This window comes from Ursus arctos, unplaced genomic scaffold (assembly GCF_023065955.2).
Source record: "Ursus arctos isolate Adak ecotype North America unplaced genomic scaffold, UrsArc2.0 scaffold_19, whole genome shotgun sequence".
Classification (NCBI taxonomy): domain Eukaryota; kingdom Metazoa; phylum Chordata; class Mammalia; order Carnivora; family Ursidae; genus Ursus; species Ursus arctos.
The window spans coordinates 13,926,154-13,952,662 of NW_026622863.1; the positions used below are offsets into that span (position 1 = coordinate 13,926,154).

The window sequence follows — 26,509 nt, forward strand, 5'->3', positions numbered from 1 at the left end:
CTTCTGGAACCCCTGTGCCATCCTTGCATGTGGTTAGTGGGAGGAAGAACACCTCCAGTGCTGTGCTGCTTGTATGATAGCACATGGGGTTTGAGCAGTGTTGGGAATCCTTGATATATCTTAGCCAACTTTTACAACAGTATTTAAAAGTCAATTTTTATCTAACTTAAGCAAGGTCTAGTGCCTGCATTGGTATTAGATGTAGTCAATAGATGTTTTTTTTTTCCCCAAAAATTTATATATTTATTAGAGAGAGAGAGCCCATGAGCAGGGGGAGGGGCAGAGGGGAAGCAGACTCCCTGCTGAGCGGAGAGCCCAATGCTGGGCTCTATCTGGGAGATCATGACCTGTGCCAAAACCAAAAATTGCACACTTAATAGGACTGAGCCACGCAGACACCCCAGTAGATGGTTCTTTAATGTATCGTCTGGAGAATGACTGAGCCCAGCAAGCAGCAGGCTCCAATGAGAACTTGTAGCTTCAGTGCAGATAGTGAAGGTAACATTTCACACTGTGAGGTATGAATAATGAGTGCTGAGTATACTTTCTCATTTTGATAACTGACGTAATACCAAATTTCATCAGTTCCCAGTCACAAAACTTTTTGTACATCTTAAAATCTCTGAAATCAGGGTGTGTCTTAAATCTAGTATCATAATTTAGTTGACAAAATTTTCCCTTTCCTAGTGGTACATAAATAACATGTCTTATAATAGGTGATGTATTAGATTCAGCGGAATGCAGTCAAATAGAGACCAACAGAGTTTGAATCGGGAAACTCTAGACTAGATGATTTCAAACTGTATTTTATGGCTCCCTGGTCATTTCCTGGAGGGAAGATTTGTTTCACTTATTGCAACATGAGTAGGATTTCAAGTATAGAAAGTGCTCTGCTGTTCTTTCAAAAAGAAGTTCAGAAAGCCCACCAGGCCCTTCGTTTTCACGTCATGCTGTATCATACATGAGCACCTTCTTGCACAGTATTCTGATGGTAGAGGGATACAGATGCACTTCCGAAACCTCTGCGGCTCTCCTCCTCCTCGCACACAAGCATGACCTCTGACAGCGGCGCAGCGGCTGTCCTGCCACCTCCCTCTCACGCATTCCTGTGCACTTTCACACGTACGGCGTCATGTGATCGCTGTCGATTTATTGCGAAAATGACACCATTTTATATATTCTACAACTTAGCATTACATTTTGATATTTTTGAACTTAGTTTGGAGCCTTTTCTAGGTTAGTACATGTAGGTGTCTGCCATTTTTTACTGGCTCTACAGGTTTCATTGTATAAATGGGCTAAGAATCCTTCCCACTTTGTCCGTGAAGAATGAGGCTCCAGAGAAGTGAGATGTCATTGCCAAAGGGTCACACAGTTGGGTTGCCTTTAGAACCTGGGTCTTCTGGTCCCCGGTTGGTGTTTTTTTCTAGTAGTTCTGGATTTTTGTGTGCAGATTCTGTAGCCAGCTATTGTGAATTAATCACTTTGGTTCCATTTTGCTTATATAAAACCAAACATTATACTCGGAAATGAAACACTCTTGTCCTTTGGTAGTATTTACATATATATTTTTTCACCCCATACCTGTTTTGCTAAGAATGCTAGTTACAGTCTTTTCTCCCTAACTAGAATGTGCCTTTCTTGGGAAAAGAGTTTTATTTATACCTGGATATTCTTTGTACAAAAGTAGTTGCTTAACAAAGCTTGCAGTTCCCTGCTGCCACCCTCCAGCCACTTCCTACCTTCTCTGGAATGCTCTCTTACTGGTTTTGGGATTACCATCTACTCCGAGAAGACTCTTCTCCTGCTTGTGCTCCCTGCTGTTTCTTCACTTATCGTTCTCTCCGGACTCCTTGGTGAGCCCCTTGCTGCCCTCTCTGGCCCTGCCCTCCCATCTTCCCTGCCTTTTTGGTCTCTGATTCCCTGCTCCTGTCGTTCGTGTTGTGTGCCATGAAGCCCCAGTGCAGAGAAACCCAAGTGTCCAAGGGTTTTGGAATGTTACTCCCACACAACATATTGGCAACTGCTTTCCCAGCCCTCAAGCAACTCCTGGGTTTGAAATTCCAGTGCATGTTTGCTGGTTCCTTGACTCAGGAATGTGCGTGTACACATCCTGTTGCTGGGATAATTGACTTTATGTGTGGTGTGATGGAGACTTGACCAAGGGCAAATGAAGGAAAGGTAACTTTGAAAACAAGAGCATTAGGCAAAATTAATTTGAATGGAAATTTGAAGGCTGAAAACCAACTACTTTTTAAATGGATAATTTTAAAAATTAGGTTTTGGTACTGGAACGTGTTTCTCAAGGCTGTTTACGTATATGTAGCTGAAACAACTGTGTCCTTGCAGAAATGCTTTAGTGTTGTGTTCCCCTTTTTGTCCTCCTAGTCGTTCCCCTCAGTTAGGCTTCTGGAGTTAGTAGACTTAGTGCTCTGTTTTTTAAAAAGACTTTGGGATCATCACCTTTCATAAAGTTAGTTCTGTTCCAGAAGGGTGGCTGGCTGGCTAATAGAACAGTCCTCAACTCTGTGTTACTGAGAACACTCAGAATTAGTCCAGAAGGAGAGAATGAGCTGCTGGGGGGTTCTGTTCATATAAGGAATATGTGTTTATTGTAGAAAAATGAGATGAGAATTCCCAGCCAGCACAAAGTAAAGTATTTTAGGTCATGTTTCTGTAGTGTTCATATCTGTCCAATAGGGTTTATTCCTATGTTCATTATAGTTGTTTATTTTTTGTTTAAAAGGTGATAATAGGTAGTGTTTTGGGGCCAAGTCCTGTGCTGAGTTCTTTCTATTTATTCCTCACAACAATGCTGTGAGGTAAGTACTGTTTTTCTCCTTGCTTAATCTTGATCACAAACCCGAGGTGGGTACCATTACCACTCCTGTTTTACAGCTAAAGAAACCAAGGCTCCAGAGAAGTATGTGCAATCAAGATCACATGGTAGTGAGTAGTGGAGCCAGGATTTCTAACCGCTACTCTCTTGTTCTTTGATGGCTGTCCTTGAAAAGTTGCCCTGGGGTGCCCAGACAGACATTGCGGAGCCAGACTGCACTCAAACCATGGCTCCACTGCCTCCTGTTGGAGTGACCTTGGGCAAGCTGCTTTCTTTGTACTTCGGTGTCTTCATCTATAAAATTGACATAATAAAAGTACATTATAGGGTTGTGGGAATTAAGACAGTGCTTGGCATATAGGAGTACTCATAAGTGTGGCTGTTGTTATAACCTGGTGGTTTTCACTAACTCTGTATTTCAGATAGGAATGCTTTCAGCTGTGAGTAGCAGAAAACCAGTTTCAGTGGCTTGAATAAGGATTTATTTTTTCTCACCTAACAAGAAGTCTGTGGGTGCGGAGAGAGCGTGGGCCTTCATTCAGTGGTTCTGCACTGCCGCCAGAGGCCCGGCGCCTCTCTGCCTTTGTGCGCTGCCGTCCTTGGCACATCACTTGCCTTAGGCTCCCAGGATGGCCGCTGCAGCTGTAGGCATCCCACTTACACTGCGGGACGTCGAGGGGGATTGAAAGGCCATGCCGGGCTCTTCATTTTCCCTTTATCAGGAAGAGCAGAAGCTGTCCCCAAAATGTACTCCAGACTTGGGATTCATCCCATAGGCTAGAACTTCTACCTGCAGTAGAAGCTGGGGAAGGGTACATTCAGTGGTGTGTAGAGGTCAGCTCCTGAGGGCCTGTTGGGAAATTTTCAGAAAGTTGGCAGTCTAGCTGATACTCCTTGGGATAACTTGACATCTGCCGTGGTGGGGGTCTTTACATCACAGAAACCAGCAGACGCTACACATCAGGTCCCTTCCCCAGGCCGGTGGTTAAACATTAGCCAACACAGGGTTAGGTGTCTTTCGCTCCATTTGCTGGGCTGAAAGGAGGCAGGGAGTGGAGGTGAGAGGCAGGGGTTTGAAATGGTCATTGGGTCAGCCAGCCAGCAGCATCTGCCAAGGTCAGTAAACTGTTCCAAGCTTTTAATAGCTTGAAAAACCAGAACTGAGGAGGACTTCGAAGGTTGTCTAGGACATCCCCGTCATTCGACTGAGGGGAACCTGAGGCTCCAAGAGAGTGTGCCCTGCCCCAGACCCCAAAGGCAGGGAGTGAAGTGGCCCTCCTGGAACCCAGGTGTCCTGCTGACAGCTCAGCATTCACCCTGCAGAACTTCACCTTTCTGCCTCCTGCCCCTCTCCTCTCCACCCTACTCCCAGCGTTTGGCCACACAGATTCTCCTTTTGCCAGCTTTGGTAGTGCCAGGAAGTTTTACTGCTGTCTTCTGTGGGTTTCCCAGAAAACCTGCTTGTTTTAAACTCCCTTTTTTTTTGTTTTGTTTTAGAGAATACAGAATTGAATTTTTTTCAATGGGAGAAACATAAAAGAATTTGCTACAGTACAGTATAAACTAATGTAGAAATAAGAATATACCTAATAAGATGATATACCTAATTTTGACCCATACTTGTTTACAGTAGGGAGTGAAGCTTAACCAAAGATTAACTTTAGTCTTTCTTTTAAAAAAAGTCTAATAAACTTTTCCATATGTTTGTGTCTAACTCTCCCCATAGATGGGAAGCTCTTTGGAGACAGGCTCTGTGGGCTGCCCTGTTGTCATCCCTGTGGGGATGGACTTGCACACAGCTATGCATGCGGCGGGTGCTTAGCAAACGTTTGCTGAATGAATTAATGACTGCCCCACTTAGACTAGTTTGTATCTTCAGATGTAGAAAGTTAATAGGCAGCTGTTCTCTTAGGGTGGGCTTTAGACTGGAAATGTCTGAATTGTAACCCTTTACACTCCAGTCCCTCAGCTGTCTGATACGACTGATGGAAACAGGAAGCCCACAAATAACAACGGCTTCCCTGGTGTGAAGACATGGAGGGAGAGGATGGGGTGGAGATGGGGCTTGACATTGATCCGGTTGTTGGAAAGATGTGCATTTCCAGGAACAGTCATTGAGACACCCTTACAGCTCATCTGGCCTCCTGTTATTTTTGAGTTGGGTCTCATGCCTGCTCCCTTCTTGTGTGTTCATGGGAAAAGAGTTTTGTCCTATGGAAACCCCCTAAATTCTTCATTTTGAAGACGTCTTAGTATGAAAGAGACTTCTCACAGCTTTGTTACAGACAAATGTATGTTTGTAGGATTTTTTTTTTTTTTCTTTACATGACTAAATGCTGTTCTTACTCACAATGCTACATCTTTATTTACCTACAGCCAAGTTACATCAGTGATGTGGGACCCCCTGGTCGAAGCTCTCTGGATAGCATCGAGATGGCCTACGCCCGGCAGGTGAGCATGCTCTCAGAGAAGAGCGGACCCAGGAGAACTCTATGTGAGCGCTCTGGGGAGTAAACCAAGACTTCACTGGAAAGTCAGACCTGAAAACAAGTTGGGTTTTCGTTCAGGGGACTGGTTAATATTTTACCACCTAGGTCACTGGAGAATTCCATCAAATTGGGTAATAGAATGACTCACATTTGCCTTAGGGAAATGGAAATCTGCCCTCTACAATGACCAGCGCATCTCATTTTGCATTTGGCAGTAGCCCATGTACAGTAAAGCCTCGAGTAATTGCACTGCTTAGTGAATGGAGTTCTCTATTAACTGAATTACCTGGTAGGCTGATTGTATTACCAGAAATCTGTCTTCACCCCTTGTTGATAGAAATTTTCTAAATGCTTTTCTGCCTCAGTAAACATGGCGTACTTACCACTCTCTGATACTGTCCTGGAGAAGCTCATGATATTTTGGGAGTTGTGGTTCTGGTTGCATATCATGGTTACGCAGGAGCATGGAGATGGATTTGAGGTGCTCTCTCGTGAGCACAGGGGCTATTATTGGACTGACACTGCCCTGAGGGGACAGTACAAACCTGGAATTGACTTTTTGAATAAAACAGTGCTGGCTGCCTGTGTGTTTCATTACAATTTGCTGTTTTTCCTCACAAAATAGTATCAAAAAGGGAAAACAGATTTAGATTTCTCTCTTTCTCTCCGCTACATCTCCATCCTTTATTTTTTTATTTTTTTAAAGATTTTATTTATTTATTCATGAGAGACAGAGAGAGAGAGAGGCAGAGCAGGGAGCCCGATGTGGGACTCGATCCCAGGACTCTGGGATCATGACCTAAGCTGAAGCCAGACACTTAACCAGCTGAGCCACCCAGGCGCCCCATCCGTCCTTTAAATGGCTGACTCCTCCCATTGCCACAGCCAGTACCAGAGTTCAGGCCTAATGAAATGATAAGCTTTTGAGTAGAGAAACTATGTCTCTTCTGTATCTGTGAAATTAAGACTCCGTGAAACTAACATTTTCTAGATTCAGGACACCGTGTCATATATCTGTTTACAGGGTTGTTCCCCTCCAGTGGAGAGCGAATCTTTGTGTTGAACAAAGTACCTTGCAAAGGAAAGGCTCCTGATAAATGCACATCGAGTGAATAAAAACCACCTCGTAATTTAAAAACCATCTTATTTCATCTTTGTATCGCCCTTGGAGGCTACGGGTTACCATCCCCAAATAGAGTAGAGGGAAATAAGGTTCAGCGGGGACCTGATTTGTCTAACCTCATTACCTTGTTCAGTCCGTGGCAGGACAAGGACTTGAGATGCAAAGAGTATAGAACCTACAAGTTTTTACCATCATTATTTTAGTTCTTTTAAAATAAAAATCGAAGTAATAGTGGTTTTTCCATACCTTAAACATGACATAGTTCCTTTTTCTTAAGAAAATTTTCCTAAGGAACAGAGATTCTTTCCTGGAGAAATGGGTACTCCACACATGCAGCAAGTGCTCTTCTAACCGTGTGAAGGGCTGCAGCCTGACACTCCTTACTCAGTCCCCCAGCCCTGGCTTGGGGTCATTCAGTCCTTTTGCCAGAAGGATTACCAGACTCTCCTCAGGTTCTTAGGAAGCAGCAGTGGAGGTCTTCCCATTGTCCCATCTTCCCCTGTGGTCCTCCTCTACCAGGATTTCCCTCCTTCCACTCTTCAGCTGTTAGGAAGGCCAGGGCAGCAATTCTCCTTGGTGTGTTGATGCTGCCGCCCAAATTTCAAAGGCACATCTGGGAAACAGGCCAGAGGCCTTGCCGCTCCAGGCAAGATGGATGGCTCAGCCACCCTGAGGAAGGAAAGGTTGGCTGAAGCTTCTGCTGACCGTTGGGCAGAAGCTGGCTTCAGAACTGCCTCAAGAGGTTTTAAAAAGAAGAGGAGAAAATAGAAATTGTGGCATTTATTTTTATTTTCATTTCAGATTTATATCTATAACGAGAAGATTGTAAATGGGCACCTGCAGCCTAACCTCGTGGAACTCTGTGCTTCCGTCGCAGAGCTGGATGATAAGGTAGCGCCCAGAGCTAACCCAAGGAGAAGCATGGCATCCGGTGTTCAGATGGGATTAGCGGCTTGCTGATGGGCAGAAATGTGCTCAAGAGACACCCTGCTCCGTGGAATAAAATGTTCACTGTCCTTCAGAGTTTTATTTTAAATAACTTTGGGGTGGTTTTTTGATGATGGCACGTGCATGTATTTTTAATGCATCTTTAGAAGGCCCAGCCAGAATCAATTTATGGTCACAGGAGGTCTCCTTGAGGTGTATTGCTTTCAAGTCCTGTCAGGACTCAACTCTTCCCTCACCAGTTTTCATCCTTAGACAGACTAACGGACTCTTTTACAAGAGTGAATTGTAAAGGTAATGGGGTTTTTCCATCAGGGAGCCCCTTGAATCAGATGTGGTCTTCAGATGCATTCTTTGTGTGCTGCTGCTTCCCTTCCTCTCTGACTCCTCATCTTTATTCCTGTCCCTTTTCCCCCCGGGGGGAAGAAAGTGGACGGGTGGATTGGTAGGTGGCCAGGAGGAATGGGAAAAGGAGGGAAGGATATAATGGAAGCAGATATACACAGATGATGATGGTCCTTAAAGATGCATCTGACTTTTTTTTTTTTTTTTTTGGAAGTAAATTCTAAGGCAGTGCAAGCAAGTCCAAAGAAGAAAGTTAAGAATCCACCTACCATCTCAACACCTAGAAAGAGTCGCATTTGGATGGATTTTCTATAGTTTTAGTTTTTGAGGGAGACAGAACAGGATTTTCTCTCTTCCTTTGGAAAAAGTGTAAACCTGCTTTTCTCCAATCAGTGCTGTCTTCCAAGGATTCTTAACTTTAGAATATTGCAGAGCATTCAGGGAATCCATTTTTAAGGAGAGATTTACAGCCAGGAGGATTCTGGGGAGAGGGAGTCCCATCTGTGTGGTGGTAACACGAAGGAGAGAATGCCGTTCCTTTCCTGGGAGGCTGTCATGGAGGCGTCTCTTGAAGGGAGTGAGTGGGAAGGAAAATGGGAGCTGAGACACTCACAAAGTGGGGTAAGAGCAGCGGCCCCTGGAGAGTCTCTGGGAGGACAAAACCTGTATTAGTTAGGTTAAATTCTTTATTTTAAGCCTTAAGAAACTCAAATGACCTTTTAAGGACTGAAATGCAGCTACTTGAGTTTAAACTCCTAGAGCTTTAGACAATTATCCATGTATTCACTCTCTTACAAGGAATAACCCACTGAGATTCAGTGTTCCTTTTACTGTTGTGTGGTCTTCATTATGTGGCTGATTATGTCAGACCTGGAATAGAAATTGGTCTGCAAGCCAGCTCGGGACAGGAGCGTGCTCGTTGGCAGCCGGCCTCAACCGGGTGGAGGTGCGTCTTCTGTACTGAGCCTAAGCCTGAGGGCCTCAGACAGAAGACATGAACCTCTCCTCCCTCCTTACCTTCTCTGCCTTTGAGGTCAGAGCCCTGAAGAGCCAGACCGTTTCTCCAGCCCTGCAGCATTATCACATGCAGTCTCGTTTATATGCAGAACATTTCTGACCTGTGGACAATGGTCAAACAAATGACAGATGTGTTGTTGGTGCCAGCGAGTGATGCCCTGAAGAGCCGCAGCAGCGTGGAAGTGCGCATGGACTTTGTCAGGCAGGCCTTGGCTTACCTGGAGCAGAGGTAAGGCAGCCATGGCTTAACGGGGGGGCTGGCTTCACAGTCCCTGCAAGTCAGCCCATTCTCACACGTTCGGTAGTCCTTGGGCTAAGTGCTCCATAGCACAAGGTTGAGCAAGGCTGAGAGACCGAATCCTGCTTTCAGAAACGCTGCTTTACCAGGACTGTCTGCAACAGTATGAAATCATGGCAGTGGGAGCTCTGTTAGACTTTTCATTTTCTCTTTCTCTTCTCTCTGGCCCTCAGTATGGAGACATCAGGATTATTAGGCCATGGCCTTAGGTCAGGATCCTGTTCCCTGATGCAGTTCAGCCATTACTCCTTAGGCTCTTTTGTTTTCTCTCAGCATTTAATTTTTACACCTGGCAATATCACCACCTTCAAGCCTTAAGTAGAGTCCTTGAACCTTTATGTTCCTTCTGGTTCTATTCTGTTAATCCCTATGCATCTGGATCCTTCCCAGATGTTAATGCCTGTGATTTGTGCCTGGGTCGCTTCGCCACCTCACTAACTGGAGGTGGTCACGAGTGGTTGTGGCTGTGCCCTTGTGCCTGGACTATTTGTCACCTTCATTGGTAGGGCCTGTGCCATTCATCCCTCCCTGCAGACACTCCTTCCAGCTCTGAATTTGCCAGCAGGGGTTGTCATGAGTGTGCAGTAGACTCTCTTTATTTCAGAGGCAGGCTGCTGGGCCCCTTCTGCTAGCTGGAAAAGAGAAAGTGGAATTGAATACACTTGCTGAATTGCAGCTCTTTCCACTAAGCCTGTGCAGCTGCCAGCGCCCTTGTGGTGTGACTGCCCTTTATCAGCGAAATAATGCTTGGTGAGGAAGTCCTGGATTTCCTTGTCAATTAACTGAGGTGATTCAGACTTAGTACAGCAGTACTCGGTTTTTATACCAAGTACTGTAATAATTATATAATCACTACATGAGATGAACACCATCAGACATAAACTCACTAGCTTCCATTCCCTTGTTGAGAAAAATCCGGAACTCCAAATGTTTGTGTTTTTTTTTTTTTTTATTCTTTTTTGCATTGGCGCAAAAGAGTTTATAAAGTATTTTATCAGGCTTTTGCTATTTTATAAATGTAAGCTTTGGGTATATTGATCTGTAGCCATAAAGATCCTAATGTATATTGTAATATTGCTACATGCAGCAAGAGTCCAAATTTCTTAGAATATACAAAAACCTTTAGGATTTTTTTTAATGGGTGTATGACTGCTCATGACTGCTTTTTCTTTACTAAACCTACTCCTTAACGTTGGTGCTTGACTTTACCAGTGGTATCAAGCATTCCTTGGTTTTATATCTGGTAAGCCATCCTATTTCATTTATTATTCTTTTCACTTCACTTATTTACTTTTATTTGTCTTTTAAAATTGTTTTTTCCCCGTTAATTCCTTTGGCAGCACTTGGAGCTACTTGGGAGTTTCCTGTCCACAATTACTGTAACCTTATTGTCCTTTCTTCCTAGTGGTTTCACTCCCTGGTGGCATGCTTTTTAAGAATTCATTGTCCTCTTTTGATAAAGGGACTATTTTAGGATAATTATACTCTTTTTTTTTTTTTTTTTTTTTTTAGAAAGAGAATGTTTGAGGGGTGGTTCAGAGGGGGAGAGAGAGAGAGTCCCAAGCAGGCTCCACACCCAGTGCAGAGCCTGATCTGATGCAGGGCTTGATCCCACGACCCTGAGATCATGACCTGAGCCTAAATCAGGAGTCAGACACTTAACCTACTGAGCCACCCAGGCGCCCCAGTTATACTCACTTTTAAAGTATTTTTGCCAATGCAAATGTGACAGCATGGCAAAGTAGACCCAGTCCCAAATGATTTTTGCATATAAGGCTGAAAATATTGAGAAAATACAGGGTTGGTCAATCTGTTCCCTGCTACATTCCAAATTCAAAACAGGATATATTTTTCTTAAGCCCTGAAGGAATTCAGGCTGCTTCTTCAACTTAGGCCTTTATCAGCACGTGGGTTGTCTTATTTCAAAAAGTTGGAAGAGACTGTAGTGGGCATCTGTTTGTCCTGGCTGCTGCAGGACTCTGTTCTCTAATCTCTTTTCCAGCCTCTGCTTTTAAATACTTTAAGTGATGGGGGATATCACTACATTTGTTAAGTTGAATTTTGTTTATTTTTCATTATAAAAATGCTACATGCTTATTATAGAAATTTGGGGAAATGCCAAAAGACCTGACAAAAAGGGGAGAAGGTCCCCTATACTACATCCAGAGGCTCCTGTACATTTTCACTTTTCCTTTTTCCCTCTTTTTGATACATGAATATTTTGTTTGATTTTGTTTTTCACAGTTATGATCCAAATATGTACAATACATGGTTTTATGTAGTTTGCTTTTTTTTTTTTTTTTTTAAAGATTTTATTTATTTATTTGACAGAGACAGCCAGAGAGAGAGGGAACACAAGCAGGGGGAGTGGGAGAGGAAGAAGCAGGCTCATAGCGGAGGAGCCCGATGTGGGACTCGATCCCGGAACGCCGGGATCACGCCCTGAGCCGAAGGCAGACGCTTAACGACTGTGCTACCCAGGCGCCCCGTAGTTTGCTTTTTTAATTCTTTGTCAGTATCATTTTTTGTAACTATCAAATTCCATTGAGTCTATTTTTTATAATTGACATTTAGATGTTTCTCTCTGTCTCTCTCACACTCTCTCTCTCATTCTGTTATTTTACTTAATCTGGTGTTGAATATCTTTGTGCATGTGGAGCACCTGACTTTTTGGAGTCAGTCTGTTTTGCTTTGGACAAGAAACATTTTTAGAAAGTTCTTTATTATATTAACCCCATATTTGGATATCTGTAATTAGAACCATTTCATCTTAGTATGGAAGCAGTTTAAAACACTACAGATTTTAAGGATTTGCAGGGTTTAAAGAGGCATGCTAGCAAATAAGTGAAGAGGGAATGATAGAAAATCAGTGGCAGCCATCCGTGTGATTGATAATTGGTTCAGCAAGGGCAACAATGGAAACAAAGTATCGGGTAGAAGATTGTTGGTGAACAGAATATCCACATGGCTTCCAAGTAGTACCCCACAGGGTACTTACCAGTTTCAAAGGGAAAAGTACTTTTACAGTGGTGAAATCTGGTGAACGACACTTTTAACCAAGTGATCAAACCGAATATTACCTGCCCCGTGGTAGGGCTCCGTGGGCAGTACCAGCATCCGCTGTGTGGGATTCTTGGCAAAAAAGTTGAATCTGAATCAGATCATGAGGAATCTCTCCAGCTTGTGGGACATGCTACCAGACAGCTGGCCTGGATTCTTTTTAAAAGGTCATTGTTGTGAAAAATGGTGGTAGAGTTGCCCTAGATTAAAGGAACCGGACGTGGCAGGACAATTAAGTGCCATGCATTTCCTTGCTTGGATCCTGGACGTGGGGGGAGACACACACACACTCTAAAGGATGTTATTGGGAAATTTGAATGTGGGTTATATTTTAGATAATAATGCTGTATTACTGTTCAGTTTCTTGGTGTCATAATGGTGCCGAGGTTGGGTAGGAGAATGTCCTAGTTCTTTGGAGATCCATGGTGCAGTGTTTACAGCTGAGGTATCCCCTGAGTTCTATATTTTTGCAGAAGGGTTTTTTGTTTGTTCTTTTACAGATTTCAAATGGTTCAGGAAAAAAAGTGGGTGTATGTGTGTGTATGTGTGTGTGTGTGTGTGTGTGTGTGTGTGTATACATATATATATACACACACACATATCTACTTAGAGAAAAAACATATACACATAAGCTCACAACTGATGAATCTAGGTAAAGGGTATATGAACATTCATTGGGCTATTCTTTTAATTTTTTGTAGGTTTCAAATTTTTCAAAATAAAAAGTTTAAAAAGAATCTACCAAACCATTCAACTGTGAGCTGAAGCAATCTGCACCTTAGGCCTTAATGCAGTGGAAGCTCGCAATTATGTTCCCCTAGGGATTCTTCTCAGTATCCACAGCAATGAGAAATCTTTACAGTGGTCTGCTCTGCACTGAATGTAGTTTGTTTCATTAAGCATACACAGTTTTCTCTTCTGTGTGAGGTTGGAAGTCCAGACCCTGCCCTGTGGAGTTCACAGTCTAATGGAATAGCGTGGATGTGGATATAGATGTGTATATGTGTTTTCAACCTCTCTCGTTTTTTTCCTTTTCAATTTTTCCAGTTATAAGAATTACACCCTTGTGACTGTCTTTGGAAACTTGCATCAGGCCCAGCTAGGCGGGGTGCCTGGGACTTACCAGTTGGTTCGAAGTTTCTTGAACATCAAACTTCCGGCTCCCTTGCCTGGACTTCAGGTACTGGCATCTTTCTCTGTGTGATGAGTTACACACCTGCCACAGTCTCTCTCAGATAGGCATTTGCAGTTAAAATGAAGGTATGTCTGCAGACTGCTGTATGGAAAAGAGACGAGAGTGTGGGGCTAGGAGGGAGGCTGGGGGACCTTGAGAGGCCGGTATTGAGTTTGTGGTAGCTGCTCAGCTCAGATAGGGGGAAGACACGGGGGGAGGATGTCATTGGGTTCTTAACGTATTTTGAAAGTAGGCCCCGTAGGACTTGTTGAAGACTTGGATGTGGGATGTGACAGGCAGAGTCAAGGATGACTCTTGAGATTGTTGGCTCAAACATCTGAAAGATTGGAGTTAGATATAGTTCCTAGAATGTGACTGTTTTCAGCTCATAGTCTAGTTGCGGGAAATATCTTATTTAGAGTTTTTTATACCATGTGCAAAGCACTAAACTGGAGCTTTGTGCCTAGGGTGGTGGGATACAGAGAAGGCTGTCTTCATAAAGGAGGTGAGGTTCACACTGCCCTCAAAGAATAGGGGCTCACCTGCCAGAGGTCTTGAAAAAGGATATTTCAGGTGGAGGGGAACAGCATGAACATATGCATGGAGGCAGGAAAGAGTATCTAGCGTATCGGCTGTGTGGCAGGGCTTGGCAAACACGGGGCCAGCAGGTGAAGTTCTGGAGTACCAGGCTAAGCACTCTGGATTTAAAGAGCTCAAAGGGATTTAAGTGGAGAAGTGACATAATCACATCTGGTTTTAGAACCAGTCCTGTTGGGGGAAGGGTTGAGGGACCAAAAAAGGAAGTTTGAGACCCACCTCTCTGGAGGAGCTGGGAAAAAGTGGAGAGAAAAGTAGGGGCGCCTGGGTGGCACAGCGGTTAAAGCGTCTGCCTTCGGCTCAGGGCGTGATCCTGGCGTTGTGGGATCGAGCCCCACATCAGGCTCCTCTGCTGTGAGCCTGTTTCTTCCTCTCCCCCTACCCCTGCTTGTGTTCCCTTTCTCACTGGCTGTCTCTGTCTCTGTCAAATAAAATAAAATCTTTAAAAAAAAAAAAAAAAAGTGGAGAGAAAAGTAATCACAGGCTGCCATGCAGACGATGACAAAACCAGTTTGAGGATAGATAAGCTTGAGTACAGGGAGGCTGGGAATGGGCTTACCTTCTCAGCTCCGCGGTGCCTAACACCGTGTCCAAAACCAAGATGGTCCGTGGATGGACAACTGACGAATGAATGAGAGTGCCAGTATCCATTTGACTGGTCATTAGTACTTAACATTTTATAAACTCAAGTGCAATAATGACGGTCTCTTATTGCTCAGTAAACGTCCTTAGCCCTTGCTTTTGTGGGGGTTGCAAGAATGAGTGTGAATTGTCACAGAACATGTCACCCAGATACTGGCTACTGGGATTCTATGGTGAACTCACAGGCTGGCTGTCAGATCACCTGGGGCATGTAGTGCTCTCGAGGAAAAGCTCTAGAGCCAGACTGCATTTACCAGCTCATCTTGGACAAGTTCCTTCACATCCCTTTGCCTCAGTTTCCTTGTTTATAAAACAAGGAGGAGGAGGCTGTTAATGGCCCCCACCTAACAGGGTTGTTGGGAAGCTGAGGTGACTTCCTGTGAGGAGAGGTGAGTGCGTCAGAAAGCCACCAGTTAGCTCTGTTTGCCCGTTTACTTGAGCGTCTTTCCTCTTCTAGGATGGAGAGGTGGAAGGCCATCCCGTGTGGGCGTTAATTTATTACTGCATGCGCTGTGGGGACCTGTTTGCCGCTTCACAGGTGGTTAACCGAGCCCAGCACCAGCTGGGAGAGTTTAAAACCTGGTTCCAGGAGTACATGAACAGCAAGGACAGAAGGTATGGTGCCTGAGACGGTGCATCCAGAAGAAGCCACGTGGACTCAGCAGGGTGGCCTCCACTGGCATTGCCCTTTTACCCTGTGCATGGCTCAAAATAAGTTCCTGCTTGGAAAAAAAATGAAGTTTAGAAAGCGAGTAGAACTGTCTTGGAAATAGCAGTTGAGAACGTTAAAACAGCCCCACTCTGACACTGATGTCTAGACTTACATGTGTTTGTGTTTGGGGATTTTTCTGTACCAGTGGGAGGGACTGGTTGGGAGCATGATTTGACTTATTCTGTAAATCCCAGGCATATCAAGGATGCTTTGTAAAATGAAACTCTGTTGTATTCCATTTCATTTAACATTTGGTGCTTTTCCAGTTGGCCCACTATGAATATAAATACGTTGTCACACACTTTGTAGCTCAAAGACTAGAATGGAAAGTTAGTAATTTTGAAATGTAATGTAATCATTGAAACTAAGTGAGGGTTTTTGTTTGTTTTTAGTTCTCTTCCATTAAGAAACTGCTAAGGATTAATTTTTCTCTGGATTTTGTTAATGTAATTGGACTTTAGTTCTTATTCATTCAAACCCAGTTTAAATATACATACATGTATCTGAAAGAAAAAATGGTGGTCACTCCATTTTCTCCTGTGGAGTGCTAGAGATACTTTTCAAGGCAGTTTTTAGGTAGTGTGAATAATGCCATGTCCAGAGATCCTCTTAAACCATAAGCCCGTCTTGCTCTTCATAGAGAGTTTAGAGTAGGGTTCGTGGCTTAGGATTCCCCTAGAAGGAGACCCTGAGGCAAGGATTTGAGTGCAGGTAGTTTATTTGGGAGATGACCTTACATGTCCAAGGGAGTGAGGAGGCCAGAGGGGAGCTAAGACAGGTAAGGGAAGGGCTCACTCTTGTCATCACAGTTTGAGGACTGCTGGGGGGTGGGCTGGAGTATTAATTCCCCAGCATTTCTGACCTGCCCCGGAAGGTCTTGACTAGAGGAAGCCGGCAGGTGGAGAGATGCAGGTGCTGGTAGCTGCCCATCAGGTTAAAATGGTGGTACCCAGGGGATATGGTTGAGGACAGTGTCTGTGAAGGAAGCCTTCATAACTCTGTTATGTGGTTGGGACCTGGGGTGCTTTCCAGTGCCCTTGAGGGTCTTTAGCATGCGCGTGTGTCTCTCTGTTCCCTTGTGTCTTTAGGTTGTCCCCAGCCACAGAGAACAAGCTCCGACTGCATTACCGCAGGGCCCTCAGGAACAACACGGACCCCTACAAGCGGGCCGTGTACTGTATCATTGGCAGATGTGACATCACCGACAACCAGAGCGAAGTAGCTGACAAGACCGAGGACTACCTGTGGCTGAAGGCAGGCGCTGCTTCCCTTGCCCGAGCAGGGCATTAGCCCTTCCCTCTGCTCGTGTTCTGCATACAGCTCGCACCTGCTTAACGTGTGATGCCAGCAGGGTGCTAGGGCTAGTAGATTTCCTGTCCCCTGACCCCGTTTTCTGTTGTGTCATTCCCCACCAGTCACCACAGCCATTAGCACAGCCTCGAGCCGCCGAGCAGCCACAGCTCTGCACGCCTGGCTCAGGAAGTAGTTTGTACCAATGCGTGTGTTTCTCTTGGGGGTTTAGTTGAACCAAGTGTGTTTCGATGATGACGGCACCAGCTCCCCACAAGACAGGCTTACTCTTTCACAGTTCCAGAAACAGTTGTTGGAAGACTATGGTAAGATATCCTGAACAGAACCACCTTCTCTGTCTTGTCCCCCTGAGGTCACAGCTTAGCTTTCCTTTGGGAAAATCCTTCATCTCTGAATTCTGGATCTTCAAAGCCTAACACAACAAAACAGTGATTCTAAATTCAAGTAGAGGCCATGTGAGCTTTAGCAGTATAGTGACTAATATGGTCCTATACAGGAAGCTCTTTTCCCCAGTTTTTTGAACTGCTCTGGTAGACATTTGCTCAGGGAGAGACACAGCAAGGACTGGGCTCTTACTTCCTTGTGGATCTCATAATGACTGTATCTGAGCACAGATGAGGGGGAAATAGCTCCTTCTCCTCACTGTTTAAGAATTCTGGGAGGAAAAGAAGATTCCAACTAGTGGTCAGCATTTGTTGAATTCACACACCAATGAATCTGAGTGAACTGAAGCCTCTTTGAAATCTTCTTCCTGTCCTTGTTAAGTGACTCTTGTCAGGATAAAGGAGATAAACAGCCTCTTTCATGTATCATTTGAAGATCCTGAACTCTGTTCCTCTCCCACCTAGTGCAGGTGGTCTGGGTTTTACAGCACGACCCTACTTGCTGGTTGTGTTGTGAGGGCTGCAGAAGGTTGCGGAGCCAGGTTGTGGTTCCCATGGCAGCCCACTGTGTCTGCCAGGGCCTCTTCACCCTGCCAGCAAGGCCTTCTGCCCGGGGTCGGGGCTGCCGATGTCTGACTCCTGGGTCAGCTTTGTCTCCTATCCCCAGGCGAGTCCCACTTCACGGTGAACCAGCAGCCCTTCCTCTACTTCCAAGTCCTCTTCCTGACGGCACAGTTCGAAGCTGCCATTGCTTTCCTCTTCCGCATGGAGCGGCTGCGCTGCCATGCTGTGCACGTGGCGCTGGTGCTCTTCGAGCTGAAGCTGCTTTTAAAATCCTCGGGGCAGAGTGCTCAGCTCCGTGAGTATTTGCCGGCAGGGGCGTCACCATAGCACACCCCCCATCGGGCAGCAGCGGACACGTAACTGCAGCCAGCAGGGATTTGGGCCAACGGTCCAAGTCCTTTCAGAGCGTTGTAGACAGCACTGTACAGAGTGCCAGCCCTGTGGCCAGTCAGTCAGACGGCCTGGAGAATGGAGCGGAAGATGCAGGCCCTAGAGTCGGGAGTCGCGTTCCCATCACGGCCCTAACGGAAACCCCAGCAGCCCCCTTCCGTGCATGCCGGCCTGGGGTGGGAGAGTCAGAAGAGAGGCAGGACGTACATGTGGACGAATGTCTGCAGGTTCCTTAGCGCAGTGCAGCAGAATCGCCCCAGCACACGTGCCATCATGGTCCGTTGTCTCCAGCTTTTCATTCAGGGACCAGCGTCCTAGGAATTTACTACAAAATGCCGTTTCCTCCGCTCTACGTGGAAAGAAAGGGAGGACAGGGTACTGAAGCCTATTGGCAAATGTTGGCCAGGCTGCAGGACTAGATGCTGCTGGGTCTTTGGATTCAGCTCCCATAGTCCCCGGTCGCCTGGCTCAGAGGGGCAGTGTGGGTGTGACCATTTCTGTCCTCCACGGTGCAGTCAGCCACGAGCCCGGCGACCCTCCCTGCATCCGGCGGCTGAACTTTGTGCGGCTGCTCATGCTCTACACCCGCCAGTTTGAGTCCACAGACCCGAGGGAGGCGCTCCAGTACTTCTACTTCCTCAGGTAAAACTCGCCTCTGACCGTTTACTTGAGCTGGTTGTGGTTTCTGCCATCCTGAGGACTACTGGGGGACTCAAGGCCATGCCAGAAACCATGTTGCTTTTGTCCCCTTCCAGGGACGAGAAAGACAGTCAAGGAGAAAACATGTTTTTGCGCTGCGTGAGTGAGCTTGTGATAGAAAGTCGAGAGGTATGTCGGTCCCTCTTCTCTCCCACCCACGATTTGCAGTGCACGCGCCTATGCTCACATGGTACTGTGTGGTCACCCCAACATGGCTGTGGTGGATATGGTCTGGGCGGGTTTCCGTTCTCTTGGGTTCCTTGGTTTCTGAGAGTGAAAATACTGATTCAGTCTCACTGTGTCCTGATTTATGTAAAACTCCTGCCTCTACTATTTTCTTCCCTCTTTCATCTCCACAGAATTGTGACTTACGTGTATATCCTTGTCCAGTAAATTGAGTAACCTTTTTTTGTCTCCACAGTTCGATATGATTCTTGGGAAACTGGAGAATGATGGAAGCAGAAAGGTGGGTTAAATGCACCCCTAGTGATGTGTGAGTTTGCAGTTGGGGTTGTATAATTGTCAAAGGAATGTAGTTAGACTTCAGGATTCAGGGTGACAAAGATGTAGATCTGAATGAAATTACTTAGTTCAAAAAACAAAGAATGAAAATCACAGGCCACAAATAAGGCCCTTGATTTTAACACACATTTATATTTCTCTTTAAAATATGTAATATTATGATGAGATAGTTTTTTGTCTTTAATAAACTCTATACCCAACATAGGGCTCGAACTCACGACCCCGAGATCAAGAGTGACCCAGAGATTAAGAATCACACATTCTTCTGACTGAGCCAGCCAGGTGCCCTGGTTAGATAGCTTTGTTAGTATGTCCACAGGACTCATCTCTTTGTGCCTGCCATTTTTTGAGCTGAGAAGCCTACATTTTTGCCATTCTTGGTACAGAAAATATGCAAGGAAAGAAATTGTTTAGTGCACCTACTCTCCCGAGATAGAAAAGTTAGCAATGGGCTTGACCTCTCTCAGAAGGTAGTTTGTGAGGGCTCAGAAGTTCACATGGCCCCCAGAAATGCAGCTGTGAGCCGTAGTGATTCCCTGAGCCTCGTCACGCACATGGGGAGGCCTAACAGAGGGGCAGAGGCCTGGGTGTCAGAAACCAGTCCTGACCCCCCTCGAGCATTCTCCCTGTGGCCTTGGGGAAGTCACCTGCCTCTCTTAGGGACTCCCTTTCCTCACTGGTAAAAACGGGTGGCTGGGACCCAGTGATCTCAAGATGGGCTCACTGGGCTCACACTCTCCAGCTCAGTAGAAAGGCCAGTGCCGTGCCAGTGACAATGGCCATGCTTCTTGAGCAGTGACATTTGCCAGGCACTGTACTGAATGCTGTACTGGTGTTTTCTGATTTAATCACCACAATGATAATCCAACAAGGTGCTTTTCAAATGAGGGAATGGAGGCAAGAGAGTTTCTTTTCCTTAGGATCACACAGCTGGTAAGAAGGGGAACTGGAATTTGACCCTGGAGCCCATGCTCTTCACTCTTCTCCTTTGCTGCCTCCGGGGTGGCATGAGCAGGCCACCCTAGCTCTCCTGTGCTTCCTAAGGCCTCTTACATGCCCCTGACCATTGGCTGCTGCTAACTGTGGATGGTGATTTTTTTAAAAAAATATCCTGACACCCCTTGCCATATATTTTTTCAGCACTGAGTTTCTTTTGCCATCTGTCTTAGAAATCAAATCCAAAATCTTTCAGATATTTTCTCTGAGCCTCCTGATTTTTCCACCTAGTGCCTACTCATCAGCAAATGTAAGATCATTGGTTGTTTCACCTACCCTCTGGGTCATTTTGGACAATTAGCAAGCACAGATGCCTTATTGCTGGCTCCTTTGTGCCTCCTGTGAGTCTCCTTCTTCATGTGTCATTTCCTTGGTCCCTTTCATATGTTTAATAGGACCTTACATCTTCAAGAAAGCCAAAGTCTAGCTGATGACATGTACGCATTGCCCAGGGCGAGCATTTTCAGTGAAAGTAGCTTTCAGATCCTAACTGCTTCTCTGTGTTTAAAATAACAGCTCTGTGCACCCCTCTTTCTTCCTCCCCCTCTATAATTTGTCTTGTCAGCCTGGAGTCATAGATAAGTTTACTAGTGACACAAAGCCTATTATCAACAAAGTTGCTTCCGTGGCAGAAAATAAAGGGCTGTTTGAAGAAGCAGCAAAGCTCTACGACCTTGCCAAGGTAAAATGTGCCCTTTTCCTTCTCCTTACTTAATAGATCTGTTGGCCTTTTGGCATTAAATGCACAAACGTCTTGACGACGACGCTGCTGTACCACTCTCCTGCTGAGGCATTGTCTCCTAGTGCTTAGACAGCTAATGACCCGGTCAGAGTGAAATTCCCATTTTACAGAATTATTTCTGCCATAAGGTATTTCTGGCCAAACAAGAGTAACATATTGCAAGGATATCCTGCAGGCATTGAGCTCTAGTCTCACTTGGCAGCAGAATAAACGTCCATCACATTTCAATGGTGAAACTTTGGGTGAAAATGCCTTCCTGCTTACCCTTCTGGTAGCCACAGACATGCTGGTGAGCACTGTGTGTGAGGGAAGGGAACGACAGCTGAGGCGTTTTGAGAGAACTAGAATAAGTATTTCGACATAAGAACATATGGTGACTGCTGATCATTGTGTGGCCTAAAAAAGATTATGTTCTTTTTTTTTTATAAACTGAGAAAAGTAGGCCAAAAGAAGGTTTATAATTCATTTTCTTAAATTTAAAGATGTTTTGATTGGGTTCTAATTAAGATGTAGAAAAATGTACAAACACTAAGTGTGCAGCTTGGTGAATTTTCTGTAGGTATATATCTGTAACCATCATTCAGATCAAGATACAGAACCATTTTTATCCATCATCTCAGAAAGCTCCCCTTTTGGGTTACTTTGTTTTTTCTTTTCTCTTTTACTGATTCTTAAATCGATTCCTTCCTTAATTTTAAAACAACTGAACAGAACGCTGACAAGGTGCTGGAGCTAATGAACAAGCTACTCAGCCCTGTCGTCCCCCAGATCAGTGCACCACAGTCCAACAAGGAGAGGCTGAAGAACATGGCGCTCTCCATCGCAGAACGGTAAGGCGGAGAGCTGGCTCTGAGCTCTGCGGGCCCCCCCGCCAGCACCAGGCCGCCAGTGCCTACCAAATGCATCTTCAGCTTCACTGGTCACATCAAGTAGTCTCCCAGAGATTCCCATCCCTCCAGCACTGTTGAGAGTTCCTATTTCCCCACATCATAACCAATACTTGATACTGTCAGAATTTCAGAGTTTTGCTATAAAGCAGGGTATGAAAGCGTATCTCATCATTCTAATCATGCACACTGGGTTTAATTCTAGGCACTGTACTCCTCTGTGTACTGTTGGCAGCCATCTCCAAGTCATTTTGGAACAAAGCTGGTGATGGCTGGATGGGGGAATTTTTAGAGGTGGTGGTGGCCAGTGTTTAAGAATCTCCCTTCCTTCCTCGGTGAGAAAACGGAGTTATCAGACTTTAACTGATGGAACTCCCAGGTAGAGGCAACAAGTTGTTACTTTTTGTGCCTTCTGCAGATACTCCTGTCCTAATAAAGTGACCCAGAGAAAACTGGGCTGGAGATGCTTTCCTAGGGTAGCACAGAAAAACAGTCCGTTTAGCAAACAGTCCCCAGTGGTGGCTGCTAGGCTTTTGGCCCGTCAGAACCTTTCACCCTTCCTGGAGACTTGGATTCCTGAGATGGTGGCCGAGGCTAGAGAAAGCGTGCTTCAGGCAAAATATTTACAGATGGATTCTTCGCAAATCCACCATCGACTTCTTGGCCATTTGAAAAGAAACACTACTTTCCACGCCTTAATTCACCTCATCTAGAGATTCAAGATATTTCGACATTTTTCAAATGCTGTTCTCAAGTTCAAGGTTGCACAGAAATTCATAATTACCCTTGTCCCCCCCTTCCTTCTTTTTTGTTTTTCAGGTATAGGGCGCAGGGAATCAGTGCAAATAAATTTGTGGACTCTACATTCTATCTTCTGTTGGATTTGATCACCTTTTTTGACGAGTATCACAGTGGTCACATAGACAGAGCCTTTGATGTGAGTTTCAAGAGGCGTGTTTGAAGTGCAGGTTAATGTATGCCCTTGGAAATTCAAAACACTTCATGGGATTCATTTAAAACAAAGGAAATGTTACCACATTCTTTGCCTGTTAAGTGAAGAAGACAAGCATGATCCTAGGAATTGAAAGGGGATTTCTGTGTTGCTCTTCTTTCTTCTTTTTCACCCCTGTTCCTTTCCCCAGTAGTCTGAAAACGGCAGTTCCTCAAAGTGAGTTGAAATCCATCTTGGAATTTTAGAATTGCCTCAAAGTGAGGTTAGGAATTAAGTTAGCAAATTAGAATCAAAGCCTTTTTGTGTATGAGGGAGCAGCATTTTCTGTTACGAAGCCCTTTTGTTTAAAGAGATGAAATGACTGTGATGGTTGTATCATATGGGGCTGGTGGGGTTTTGTTTTAAACAGATAATTGATCGTTTGAAGCTGGTGCCCCTGAATCAGGAAAGTGTAGAAGAGAGAGTGGCTGCCTTCAGAAATTTCAGTGATGAAGTGAGTCCTTGCCCACCTGCCCTTCACACCTGCTGTCAGTTCCACCCCAGCCCCTGGCCCTTTTGTTGTTTCTTGCCTTCCCTGGAATGGACCATTCACTGCTCTAGGGACTGAAGTGATGCACCAGGCCTGCCCTTGTGGGCACTCCCGAGGACTCTGCTGGGGCTGTGCACTTGCGCTGGAGACAGCCTGGCAGGTCTAAGACAGTGGCGAGTGGTGGGGACTGAACTAATGTGTGCCTCCCTACCTACTGACATTGAAGTCCAGACTGCTTTTGCGACTCACTCTGCTGGCCAGTCCAAGCGTACGTGGTGGCCAGATACGGTCAGCATGCGTTCGGCTCACTGCCCCCACTTAGGAGGGGGGACAAAAGGAGAGGAGAAGAGTGACACACATCACCGGAGCAGCATTGCCTGGCTTTTGCTCTCATGCTTGACATTTCAGTGCCATTGGCTACTTTTTGGCGACCCTGTAGTTCTCTACCTGACAGCTGTGGGAAGTGGTGTGCCCCTCCTCCCCCAACACACACATAAACACACACACACACACGCACACACACTTTTTGGCCCCAGGGCTTGGTTCTTTTTTCTTACTTCATGTGTTTTTCTCTGTGCAGATCAGGCACAACCTCTCAGAAGTGCTTCTTGCCACCATGAACATCTTATTCACACAATTTAAGAGGCTCAAGGGGACAAGTCCATCCTCGGCATCCAGGCCCCAGCGAGTCATCGAGGACCGTGACTCTGTAAGATCCCAGCATTGGCCAGAACCATCGCTGAGAACCACCATTCTGCTCTGCCGTCCGTGCCACCTCATGAGACCCCTACTCCTGACCCCAGATACTCTTTTTCCTTACTGCTTAGCAGCTGGGTAAACCCTGTGTCAGGAGTCTCTCAGAAGAAATTGAACGTTAATGGGATTGCCGCTCTTCTCAAGCTTTAAAAAAAAAAAATTGAAGTCTGCCAATATCACCTTTTAAAAAGTGAAACAATACCAATTTATAGTGATTCCATAGGAATGTCTTAACCCATTTTAAAACGGGAAGGTTATTTTATGAGTCTCAGCGCTTTCATCAGAACCATAAATACTTTTGGTCAACACATGAATTTGATGCAAACCCTTGTTTCTGTTCTCATCTGAGCCTCACAGTGACCCCAGAGAGGTCCCTATGGCAGTCATTGTTAATCCCCATTTTACAGCTGAAGGAACTGAGCCCCAGAGTCAGGAAGCAGTTTGCTTTTGTGGGTCCCTTAGGGGGAGGTGAAGGAGCCATGTCTGGAAGTGTCCCTTTCCGCTGCCTTTGGGGCCTCCAGCATTGTGTGGGTCAAGCCGAGTCTGGGTAGATGTCTGGGACTCACACGGCATGTGTTGTCTGGTTGATTTGACAGAAGGGCAAAGGTGTTTGACCCAATTAAGAGTACCTTTCTGTTAACTATCCCATGTAATGTTGAAATCCTGTCTTCTGCCTCCAAGGGTGTCTGGGCTCTCAGCTGTGACCCCATAGGCTGTCTAGTGAGTGATGGTGGAACTTGCACCTTTAGCACGTAGAGAGCGGTGCTCGGAGTGGTCCACTGGTGGTAGGCCCATCCGTGTGTGTCCCCGAGGCAGCCACTGATCTGCCATCCACCCTCGGACAGGCACAAGCCTGAAGCACATAAAAAGTAAATGTCAGGAGACATGCCAGCGGTGGACTCACCATGTCTGGGCCTTGGTGGGCGAGTGTCGAAGTGGTGGACGTTTCTGGTGTTCTGGGCCAGAGGAAGGCTTGCCTGCAGAGTAGAGCTATGGCCTGGCAGGCCCTTGTCCCACATTTGAAGGGAACTGTTTCAAGACCAGCTGAACTCACATTCTGTGTGTCTTAAGCTCTCTTTTTTAGGCACTTTGTTTTTAAACATCAGAGTAAAGCCATTCTGTCTTCCTCTCACCCACTACTCCTTTTTTATGAAAGATAGAGATGAGTAGGGTCAAGGAGAGACGTCTGTGTAAAAGCTGCCTGTGCAAGGAGTGGCTTCATGGTTTGAAGTGCAGTGCTGCCCAGTAGGGGATGGGCCCCTTTGCCTGAACACCCCTAAAGTTTAGGTAAAGTAGCTTCAAGTCAGGCGTGAAAGCCCGTGCACTTTTATATACTTCTAAAGAAAATCTAATTTGTACTGTCGTCATAAACATTTCTTTTGGTTTGGACATTAATTAGGACATATACTTGCCAGTTTATTTCACATATCAGGTAAAAAATCCGTTGGCTTTCAGTTTTCTTCTTGAATGGTCTTTAGGAAGCCTAGTAAGTGACCCTTGGGTTTTCCGTAAAATTCTTGTTACTGGTCTAAAAAATGTTTGTAGACCCTCCCTTTCCACTCCAGATACACTTTCCTTTCTTGCTGCTGTAAACCCCAACACGTCTCAACATGAGGCAGCCTGAAGCTGTTCTGAGTTCTGCATTCCAGATTTAGTAATTTATCAACTGGAAGTCAGAGTGAAAGTTGTCCTTTATTTTTTTTTTTTCCTGTTACTGGAGTCACCTGAATTAATATCTTTTTCCCTCCTGGAAATCTAAGAGATCTAAGAATCTCATAAATATTGTTGCCTTGAAAAAGAGGGCCCAGCACTTCTGTCAGGAGGGAAGAAATGGTGGGAGGAGTGAAAGGAAGAAGAGAAGCAGTGGGAGAGGAAGAGATCTGGAATGGGACTGGACACTTGTGTGGGGCCTAAAAACCTCAGCTCCCCACAGAGGCAGGTGGGCAGAGACCAGCCGGGAGAGAGCGAGAGACGTGGAGTAGAGCAGGCCGTCTGAAGCACAGGGCTGTGGCAGCGAGGCAGCTGGCCTGGCAACCCCGTCTGTCTGTTGCTTAGTAGAAGGGCTTTGGAACTGGGGCCCCAGGGGACGAGCTTTGCTAGCTCTACAACATGCGGGCAGCGTGACAATCGAGGGTAGGCCTGTCATCCACCCACCAGAAATCTGGCCCTGACGCCAAGCGGTAGAAAGTGGAAGACCGTGGTGGTTGCTCCCAGAGTAGTGCCCTGACTCGGAAGTTCACCAGTTTTCTTCTCTTCTTTCCCTTTCTCTCAGCAACTCCGAAGCCAAGCGCGAGCCCTGATCACCTTTGCTGGGATGATACCGTACCGGACATCCGGGGACACCAATGCAAGGCTGGTGCAGATGGAGGTCCTCATGAATTAAGTGCAATGCTTTGAGGGGCTTCTGGGACTGCACGCTGTCAGTACCTTGGGCACGTGGGCCCGCTAGGGGAAGTTTCTGGTTTTGTTTCTGTTGTGTTTTGTTTTGTTTTTTGTATTATGTATTTTTGTCAGCACCAATAAATTTCTTTGATTTG

General features: G+C 45.6%; 1 protein-coding gene across 2 annotated transcripts in view; it reads left to right on the top strand.

Annotated features, from left to right (window-relative positions):
- Nucleotides 1–26,509, top strand: part of NUP93 (nucleoporin 93) — a 103,753-nt gene extending 77,244 nt beyond the window's left edge. Inside the window, exons 6-22 of one of the 2 annotated variants that reach the window (XM_026494801.4) lie at nucleotides 5,216–5,290; nucleotides 7,253–7,342; nucleotides 8,848–8,987; nucleotides 13,164–13,296; nucleotides 14,987–15,144; nucleotides 16,330–16,495; nucleotides 16,764–16,857; nucleotides 17,603–17,794; nucleotides 18,405–18,531; nucleotides 18,645–18,717; nucleotides 19,010–19,054; nucleotides 20,672–20,788; nucleotides 21,560–21,678; nucleotides 22,555–22,672; nucleotides 23,097–23,180; nucleotides 23,797–23,925; nucleotides 26,245–26,509. In XM_026494801.4, the coding sequence (XP_026350586.1) occupies nucleotides 5,216–5,290; nucleotides 7,253–7,342; nucleotides 8,848–8,987; nucleotides 13,164–13,296; nucleotides 14,987–15,144; nucleotides 16,330–16,495; nucleotides 16,764–16,857; nucleotides 17,603–17,794; nucleotides 18,405–18,531; nucleotides 18,645–18,717; nucleotides 19,010–19,054; nucleotides 20,672–20,788; nucleotides 21,560–21,678; nucleotides 22,555–22,672; nucleotides 23,097–23,180; nucleotides 23,797–23,925; nucleotides 26,245–26,355 (1,971 nt within the window). In that variant the 3' untranslated portion in view covers nucleotides 26,356–26,509. Of the gene's footprint in view, nucleotides 1–5,215; nucleotides 5,291–7,252; nucleotides 7,343–8,847; nucleotides 8,988–13,163; nucleotides 13,297–14,986; nucleotides 15,145–16,329; nucleotides 16,496–16,763; nucleotides 16,858–17,602; nucleotides 17,795–18,404; nucleotides 18,532–18,644; nucleotides 18,718–19,009; nucleotides 19,055–20,671; nucleotides 20,789–21,559; nucleotides 21,679–22,554; nucleotides 22,673–23,096; nucleotides 23,181–23,796 lie in introns of both variants that reach the window. The other variant, XM_057314097.1, reaches the window with a different exon arrangement.